General features: G+C 58.2%; 4 protein-coding genes across 4 annotated transcripts; 2 read left to right on the forward strand and 2 right to left on the reverse strand.

Annotated features, from left to right (window-relative positions):
* Nucleotides 1-200: 200 nt before the first annotated feature.
* SPRG_13849 (hypothetical protein) lies at nucleotides 201-1906 on the reverse strand. Its single transcript, XM_012352845.1, has one exon. The coding sequence runs from the start codon at nucleotides 1838-1840 to the stop codon at nucleotides 317-319; it is 1524 nt and encodes a 507-aa protein (XP_012208235.1). The 5' UTR covers nucleotides 1841-1906; the 3' UTR covers nucleotides 201-316.
* Nucleotides 1907-4161: 2255 nt separating this feature from the next.
* Nucleotides 4162-5655, forward strand: SPRG_13850 (hypothetical protein). Its single transcript, XM_012352846.1, has 4 exons — nucleotides 4162-4726; nucleotides 4769-4899; nucleotides 4950-5394; nucleotides 5445-5655. Exons 1-4 carry the CDS (start codon nucleotides 4205-4207, stop codon nucleotides 5541-5543), a joined length of 1197 nt encoding a protein of 398 aa, XP_012208236.1. The 5' UTR covers nucleotides 4162-4204; the 3' UTR covers nucleotides 5544-5655.
* Nucleotides 5656-6337: 682 nt separating this feature from the next.
* Nucleotides 6338-7546, forward strand: SPRG_13851 (hypothetical protein). The gene is made up of 7 exons (XM_012352847.1): nucleotides 6338-6435; nucleotides 6483-6592; nucleotides 6639-6787; nucleotides 6832-6903; nucleotides 6952-7130; nucleotides 7181-7272; nucleotides 7322-7546. Exons 1-7 carry the CDS (start codon nucleotides 6365-6367, stop codon nucleotides 7396-7398), a joined length of 750 nt encoding a protein of 249 aa, XP_012208237.1. The 5' UTR covers nucleotides 6338-6364; the 3' UTR covers nucleotides 7399-7546.
* A 128-nt stretch (nucleotides 7547-7674) lies between these two features.
* SPRG_13852 (hypothetical protein) lies at nucleotides 7675-8184 on the reverse strand (the record flags this gene model as incomplete). The annotated part of the gene is made up of 1 exon (XM_012352848.1): nucleotides 7675-8184. The coding sequence occupies one exon, from the start codon at nucleotides 8182-8184 to the stop codon at nucleotides 7675-7677; it is 510 nt and encodes a 169-aa protein (XP_012208238.1).
* Nucleotides 8185-9337: the final 1153 nt, after the last annotated feature.

The raw sequence follows: 9337 nt of genomic DNA on the forward strand, positions 1-9337 counted from the left end.
CAACACCACGGGGGCGCGTTCCGTCGCTCTGATGGTCCTGCGCCCGTGCGCAGCTACACGCGTTCGACAGGTTGTATGTAGCACGACCCCAGCGACGCCCTGTGGTTTTCATGACGCAGGAGCCATCATGTACAACTTGTACACACCAACGGTATCGATCGATATGACGTTCATTCGCGCTCATCCTCACAGCTGTACTGGCAGTAAGCTCAACGGTATACCGTGTGAAAATCAGTGCACCAACGCTTCGATCGTGTTGGTGGCGTAAATAAAGTAGTCCTAGTCTATCCTAACCCTAGTGGTCTGACATGGCTCGTTAGCATGCAAGCGGCCGTGCGTCGTCGTGCTTGGCGAACGACGAGAGCGCCATCGTGAGCGTCTCGTGCACATACTGGTGGCGTTCGAGCGCCATGAGCCGCTGCCGGTCGTCCGGTGACGTCGTCAAGACGGACGGCAGCACGTTGAGTTCAAAGCCCAACAAGTTTTGGTCGTCGTCGTCGTCGTCGTCGTCGCACCAGCAGCCGCCCTCTTCGTCCGTCATGTACGACGTGTCGCACGAGTGCATGCTCGTGTCGGGCCGTGCGAGCGAGATCGGCCGCAGATCGTAGTGCACTTCGTGGTACTTATCGCTGCTCTCGATCATTTGGTTGGACGCGACCACAAGCGTCGTGCAGAGCGCGGTCGACGCTGCCGGCTGGTACTTGATCTTGGCCGGCGACTTGTGGTGCTGCTTGTTGCTCTCATCGAGGAGCGCCCAGTCGTCGTCGTCGTCGTCGTCGATCGTATGGAACTCGCCCGACTTGAGCATCGGCCGCCGGCCTTTCCGCGACGTGGTCGCGTCCGGCTCGGCGCACTCGAAACACATGCGCTGCGGCTCGCGCATGCGCCCCTTGATGCGAATGCCCTGCGTGCACTTCCAGCAAAACACTTCGCCGCACGCGCAGCAGTTGGCTTTCCACCGCAGCGGGCTGAACTTGCGCGTGCAGAGCTGGCAGTGCTTGCGATCGCTCAATGGCACGAGCGGCACAAGGAGCGACGAGCGCGCCTTGATCGCCGGCGCCTCGTTGATCCACTGGCTGAGCTTGATAAGGCTCGACGCGCGGTGCTTCATGATGGTCTTGTAGATCCACGCAGGCGCGACGCCCTTGAAGTCGAGCTCGACGCGCCCATGGACTTCGAGACGACCCGGGGTGTCGGTCTCGAGGAAGAGGTACCCCGAGTTGTACAGCGAGCCGCGAATGAGCTTGAGACTCGGCTTGAGCTCCGGGCACGTCGGAAGGCGGATCGAGTGCTGGGACACGGCCCACGCCCGGCGCCCGGACGCGAGGGCCCACTGGCGCTGCACTTCGAGGACGCAAAAGTCGCGGTTGTTGAGCGGCGTCGGGCACTCGGCGACGAACCAGCGCACGACTGCATGCATCCCGGGCTCCTTGGTCGTCGGCGACACGATGCGGTGGAGGATCGCCATGTCGACGAGGTCGCTCGTGTAGTGCTCGAGCGACGCCTGCATCTGGTCGTCGGTGAGGTTGGCCATCGCGTCCTGCACCTGGTCGATGGTCGCCGCCATGGACGTGACAAAGCGGTGCGGGCGGACGCGCGGCTCGTTCGGAAGGGCCGGGCCCTGGAAGATCTGGACGCCGTGGTGGTCGCCGCGGAAGCTCCAGCCAGGCTCTTGCATCGGGTGCGTTCCGTACGTGGACGAGAGAAACGTGTTGAAGGTGCGGTGGGAGAGGTCGTTGAGGTAACTCAGCTCGGCCTGCGAGAGCGACGGCGCCTCGACAAAGCCGGGTGGGAGCTCGTCCAAGAGACCGCTTGTCGGCTTGCGACTCACGGGCGCCATCTTGTGAAATCTATAATGTGCGAGATGATTTGTGGTGGCGCCAGCTTCACAAAGACGCGATCGTTCAAGAAAACCACCATCTCACACGCGTGGAACCCAATCAAAACCCGCGCCATAGATACGCTACCGGCAAGGGCAAAATGCCAATATTGCAACCCATTGCTCGGCGGGGAGACATGTCCAGACCAACCCATGGTGCCAGACCGTTCTTGCCACGCCGCTTGACGCGTCCACGCCTCCTTGCACCACTGCGCTCTCTCCACCTCGAGCGCAGTACGTAGTATCCATACACTACCGGTCGACGTGTCGTGGCTCTACGGTAGTACTTCAAGCCCACGGCGACACGACCCAAGCGCTGACACCGTCTCCACGCCGCTTGGTACGCACCGCGCATCGTCTTCTTGTACCCATCGTAACCCTGCGTATTACATGTATTTTGGATCGAATCGTTCTCGAAATCCCTCTCGTTTGTTGCGCTTGGTGGTTGGTTGGGCGAAGCACCCGAGGCAATGTCCCAGCACGTGCAGCAAGTTCAACCAAGGACGTGCGGCGCGCCGTCTCGTCGTGCGTGCTCTGATTGGCTACGATGATGCATTGCCCTTGGGCGTATCTGTGTGTTTGTATATAGAATACAAACACCAAGTGCAGTCGAAATGCGCAGGATGTCCTGGAGAGGAGGGGCGACGCGAGACGGTGGCTGCGCAGGCAACAAGTCCGAGTTGCCATCCCTTGTGGCAAAAAAGCAGCGACCGATCGACGAGAAAGGTTACCGTCGAGCGGTCGACGGCGTTGACAGGACACCACCCGGATGGAGGCGCGATACATACTACCTCGTCTCCACGAACTTCCTATCCTCGTGTCGAAAATCCATCCACTTGGTGGGCGGTCGCTGGCGATATACTGGCGTATGCGCCGCCTTCCAGAGAGGGATCGGCGCCCATCATCGATCGAGTCGCGTGAGGATTGTCCCGCGTGCTGGGACAGCAGTGAGGCGGCCCGTGCAGCGCGATTTTCTTTACCACGCGGAAGAGGACCACGGTACAGTATCTGTATGACGCGATCCCCGCCGCTTTGGTATGGCACAATATGGAGATGAGAGGCCGGAACGTTGGGTTGCTTTTGCACGTATGGCCACCGACGCGTGGAACCGACACGGCCACCCAGTGGCGCCACTCGTGCGACACGACAAGCGTCGTCGCGCCAGAACCCCAACTGCATGCGTTGATCAATGGATCCATCCAACCTCATCGACGCATACAACAGCTCTACTACCTACAGTAATACCGGAAATACCAGTAGCAGCACTCGTGGCGTTGGCCCCATAGACCCTCTTCAAAGGATCTTCAAACTGCCTTGGCTCGTTGCGTGATGATGGCAGCTTGCCCATCGGCGTCATGCGTCTTTTGGAGTGAGTCTGTCTTGGGTGGTGATGTTATGCGTCGCGGCGGAGGTGGGTCGTCGCACCGCCATGGCTTCCTCCAACGGCAAGCTGCCGTTGCTATGCACCTGATCACTGTCGTCGCTATAGACATACACTCGTCGTCGCATAGGCTTTCCTTCTCGGCACCCGATCGCTGCTTGAGGTGTGTGCTGCTTGGATCGTTGGCGCCAACGACCGCTTTTGAAACAAGTGTTGGACGTTGAGAGGTGCCACACGAGCCTTGGACGACGAGCGACCGACCTCTGCACTGCCATCGAACGACTTATTACATGACGGCGCCGTGTCGCCGAGTTGATCGCACATCGTGCTGCGCTCGCAACAAACATGTCGTCAATTGACCGATCTTTCGCGTCAAGTAGGTGGCGTTCGAGTGTTGCAGTATCGCGGTACCTATGCTGCGTGACTACGAACGTGCGTTGAGATACGTGGTGGCCTCGTCGTCGTCATCCACAGTCTCCCAGTACCATGCCAACACAGATCCTGTTGAGTTGGGATAGCAGGTAATATCGCGATGGGGTGCAGACTCGGCAGTAAAGATCGCGTGCCCTTATCTTACGATTCTAAAATCCTAAAGTCTTCGCCTGGGCCAAGCCTGGATGGCCAAGAAGGGCCGTGACAGCAAGTTGGCACTGCATTCTCCCATGCATAGCTACTCGACAGGCATCGCAGAACTGCGCTCGATGGAGCTGCCCGAGAACTTCAACTTGCCTTGCAAAACTTCAGAAATGATGCCAGTGCTTTGCCGAGGGTAGAGTGGGATGCTCGTCCACAGCACCGCCGCGCCAGGAAGGAAGAGCGTGCTTGGTACACTGCCACCCCTGGTCTCTTTGGACGCGCTCAAGCGATCGGAGTGAACTCCTCGGACGAGGTGCGCTGACGACCGAGTCGTGAGAGATCCAGCCATCGAACGACGGTACTGTATCATGGAATATGAATTTTCAGAGGTTTGCCGACAGTGGCGAGAAAGGGCAACTTCACAACTCATGCGATCGAGTCGGAAGCTCGAGCGGCCGGCGAGCTTCGCCGAGGCCAAGCCGCTGCAGGAGTCGGAGCGGCTCTTCCTTAAGACCATCGCAGCCGAAGCCTTTGAGCAGTTTCTCTCGTCGGCGATGGAGCGGTCGCCGGTCTGGTCGCTCCTCGGTGACTTCAACCACGTGACCGTCTACGAGGGCCCGGCGCTGCCGTCCGAAGACCGCATCGTGCCGTACCGCGGGTCGCTCTCGCTCAACGGATCGCTCGACGAGGTCCGCGCGATGCTGAGCAACCTCACGTCCGATCAAATGGCGTTTACGCAACAGCACCACAACGACGGCGTCTTGGACATGGCGATCCTCCACCACGTCGTCGAGCCGTCGCTCCGGGACCCGTTCCGGCACGTTGTCGTGCGCTGGCTCGTCCTCGAGTGCCCCAAGCCGCTGTCCCACCGCGACTTTTGCGTGCTCGAGGTACTTTCCATAATGCACCTCGCGTCCTCACCGGCCACGTAGACGCAAAAAGAGTGGCTCTTGCCCGGTGGGCGGCGGGCGTGGGCCATTGCGCAGCACTCGGTGACGTTGCCGACGTGTCCGGACCTCAAATCCAACCTCCTCGTGGTTCGCGGGTCCATGTACAACAGCGGGTTCGTCCTACCACGAGCTCCATGGTCGTCGCATGAAACACATCCTCTAGGCTCGTCTTTCTCGAAAGCGATGTGCCCGGCGTCCTCAACGTCCACTCGCACATGGAGATCAACCTCAAGGGCGCGATGCCGAGCTGGCTCTACAAGAGCATCCTCAAGCGCCACGTGTCCCGCATCGGCTACATTGCCTCGACGATCCACGAATTCCGGCTCGCCGAGTGCGTCCAGAGCTACTTTGTGGTCATGGTGCCTCTGCGCGATCGGACGCATTGCACGCAGTGTCTTAAGCGCTTTCACACGCTGCGACGCAAGTGGAATTGCCGGACGTGCGGGGAGGTTTTCTGTCACAAGTGCACGAGCAGCTTCGAGCCAAAAGGCCAAAAACCAAGCGCGACCAACGCGTCTGCTCGTTCTGCGCCAAGTTTATCCGCGAGCAGAGCACGAGTTCGATCCGGAAGAACGTCTTTAGCGACCTCTGCCTGCACATGTCCCCAGGTACGTTTGAGCGATGGATGATCGACATGTTTGATGACGATGTGGAGCAGGCTACCAAGGCTTGTCGCCGACCTACGACGACGAGTCGTCGATGCCACATCGACAACGGAAATTGCGCCTCTCGCAAGACGACATGCGCCGGCTCATGAAGGCCACCGACTCGGACCTGAGCATGCGCAGCTACTAGCACTTCTCGCGTCTCCATGTTGTCTCTGTAAAACACGACGCGTTAAAGTCGCGAGGTCGCTGCTCCAACGAGGAAGGAGGCTTCATACTAGCGGCCATGGTCCGCGATCTCAATGATGCAATGGCGACGCCGTCCCTCTAGGTGCTACAGCGCTACTTGCCAAATGATGTAGCTAAAGCGAGGCAGGCATAGGTAGATCGCCAAAGCAAGACGTGGACTTGGCACACGCTACCTGGCCTGCCAGGTCGTAAACGCTTGCTCGCGCCGTGGCGGCTGGTGGGCACCAGGCTGGTGGACTCGTAGGTCGGTGCGCTGAGGCTGGTCGGCTCGTAGGCTGGTCGGTTCGTAGGGTGGTCGGCTGGCGGCAGGACTGCTTCGTTGCCTGCGCCTTGCCGCTCCACAATCCGATGACACTTTTTTCGCTGAATTTTCATTTTTTAAATCAAAGATCGCTATCCGGATATTCGATCGAAGGACGCATATAGTGTGAAACAGGTCCTCCACGCACTTCGCAGCACGACGACAATCGCCATCGAGGGCACCCTGTGCTGTAGGTACACGAGATTTCACATGCAATTTTAGCCAGAGGTGCACGCATGTGCACTACGTGTGCACTCTACTGCATCGACCTCGACGCAATATCACACTATATCATAAAAATAATATAGTGTATGAAAAAGGCTGTCGATACAAACGTGCAGTCAACACGACCGGCGGCGTATCCGGACACGTTTCGAAGCATGCAAAATCGAACCTTCCCAGCACACCACGAAGGCGGCGGAGATGGAGGCGTCGCTCATGGCCAAGTCGGCGGGACCGTCCGCTAGCGGCGACCCGTACTACGTCTTCAAGGAGTAGGCGCCGAGCTGCAGCCAAGGCGGATGGCTCATGCGCGCCGTAGAGACCTCGAGAGCAAGGTCTCGTCGATCCATCAAAAGTACAAGCGCTGGAAGCACCTCCTTGACGCCCGCAACGCGTCGCCGACCAAGGACTTTGGCAAGCTCACCGACGGTACTGCACGCATACATGCATGGCACCGCTTGCTCATGCTGTGTAGAGCTGGCCAAGGAGCTGGCGACAGCCGAGCGGTCGCTGGGTTTTCTCGAGCAAAGCATCCGCGCGATCGAGGCCGACCGCACCAAGTACGCCCACATCGATCGCATCGAAGTGTCGAGTCGAAAGAGCTTTGTCTCGGACACGCGCCAGGTTCAACACGCTTGCATCAAGTGTTGCTCACGAGTGCGACATAGGACCTGATGATGATGACTGCGGCGCTGACCTCGGACGCGGCCAAAAACAAGGTTCGCCGCGACGAGCGCAAGGTGCAGAACGTTCTTGCACGTCTTCATTGAGGTTCAAGATGTATGTAGGCGCTCGCGCCATTGACGCCGGCGCCCATCGATCGCAACTCGATCCTCGCCGACGAAAAGCAACACCAACAGCAGATCATCAAGGAGCAGGATAAGGACCTCGACGAGCTCCATACGTCGGTCAGCCGGCTCGGCCAGGTCGCCGTCACGATCAACTCGGAGATCAAGTCACAGAACGAGTACGAGGCAGCGCTGGCCGGAAGGGTTGTACGATCATGGTGCCATGTAGCATGCTCAAGGACGTGGACGCCGACTTGGACGACACGACCGAGCGCATGAACTTTGTCATGGGCAAAATGAGTCGGCTCCTGAAAACCAAAGGTACAACGTCTCGTGATATTGAGATTGAGATTCATATCTGTGAGACTAGACACGTGCCAGCTCGGCGGCATCATCTTTCTCACGATCGTGCTCCTCATCATGGTCTTCCTCGTCATTTATACATAAATTCGTGTGCCTCTATCTTGGGTACTGTATCCCCATCCAGAGACCTCGCACCTCGTTGACCACCGCTTGTGTCATTTGCGTCTGCCTGAGAACCACCATGCGCGTTCATTTCGCAAGCCGCCCGATGATCAAACTGCCTCTTCTTCCGTACAGCTAATGACTGCAGCCATGCATCGCGAGTTGTTTGCAGCAACGAGGCGTGCGAACTCTAGGCATGCGATGCATCAACATTGAACACACGGGGTGTATAGAAACAAGATGACTATGTACTGTCGGTCACGCAGACTGTGTGTTGGCGTGTGGCGATGGCCACCGGCGTCCGTGGGCAACGGCTTGGTCGCACTGACGTAGCCGGAGGCTCTTCTTCCGGTCGAGCTTGCGCTGGTTGGCGTTGGCCCGAATGCGGTGCATGTGGCACAGGTTCAAGTACGTGCCGTCTGCTTTCTGCGCGCGCACGTGCCGGCACTTGCCCGTCGAGTAGCGGCAGAGGCGGCCGGTGGCGGCGTCGGCCGGCGTCGCCAGCGTGTCGTCCTGGCTGGCATAGACAACCGAGCGCGGTACCTTTCGCGGCGGCGGCGGGGCCGCTTCAAACTGCGCAATGAGCTGGCTGCGATTGAGCTGCGCTGCCGAGAGCTTGTGGCGGCGCGTCATGAGGTTGCGCCGGATCTGCGCGAGCGACGCCGCTCGGTTGGCTGCGGCCGGTGTCTCGGCGGTCGCGTCGCTGCGGTCATCGTAGTGGCGGCCCTGGCTAAAGCTCACGAGCACCATGGCGATCGTCGAGTCCATGCTAGCGAACCGGCGAACAAAAGAGTGGGCGACCGTCGCCCGTGCGAGGCTAAAGATAGACGCGCGATCTGAGTTTTCGGGCTGCAATTAATTGCGTTTTCACATCATTTCCGACATTCCAGAGCTCTGATTTCACACAACAAAACGATGTCGACGACAACACACAATACCGCTTCCCGTTTGTACGTACTGCGATGTGCTCGAGCATGTCGTCAATGCGTCGGCCGCGATCAACGGCGACGCATCCTGTAAAATAGCCGACCATCAATAAATTTGGTGATTGGTTACACCACGTACGTGTGATAATGTTGTATTCCAATACAACGGGTCGTAGAATCCTTGATACCGGTGCCATTTTTACGTCTCTGTCCATCCTGGATGCGCCTCGCAGCTCTTGCCACGAGCGCCACTCGCTGTCGACGTCAATGCCCATAGTAGTTCATCACATCTCACGTGCTAGCCTTCTGTGGCCGGCGCGAAGCGGCTCTTCTCTGCCTCCTCTTGCAAACGTGTTACTACTAAAGCGACTCGCAATCGTGATTTCAACACTGGTCCAGGGCAGAAGTTTTGAAGGTGCACGGGATGTACTGTTGTAAGTAGTACGGTAGCTAGCAGCTCGAAAACTATTTTTTCAGGGTACGAGGTGGTCAAACAAATTAAAGTAAAAAAAGAAACAAATGACTTCTCATAACACCAGCGTCCGCTCACACCGTCTTGGAATAGCAACGGTGGACGTTCATCAAGAGCCAGCAACTCAAAACTCAATTCGAGTTTCTGGCCGACATCCCGAGTCAACGGACGTGGTCACATACGATCATCAAAGTCATTTGTGATGTCAACTTTGAAAACAAAGTAGAACAGAACTGTACTGCAGTCACCACGATTCAACGCATGATCCGCGTCTACATCCTTGGCGCCAAGTACAAGCCGAACGAGAAGCACCACAGCCTTCTCGAGCAAGGGCTGCAATATGACAAATGGCTGGGCCTGGGTCTCCCACACGTCCAATCGCACATCCAAGCCCAACGCGTTCGACGCCTCCAACGAGTCTTCGACCCCAGACCGGCACCTTGGAAGACGCTGGTCCTCCAGACCTTTGATGACGTCATGCCGGGACTATTACGTCCGGGCACCGCTGACATTTTGTGGCACC

Source organism: Saprolegnia parasitica (assembly GCF_000151545.1).
Source record: "Saprolegnia parasitica CBS 223.65 unplaced genomic scaffold supercont2.108, whole genome shotgun sequence".
Classification (NCBI taxonomy): Eukaryota; Oomycota; class Saprolegniomycetes; order Saprolegniales; family Saprolegniaceae; genus Saprolegnia; species Saprolegnia parasitica.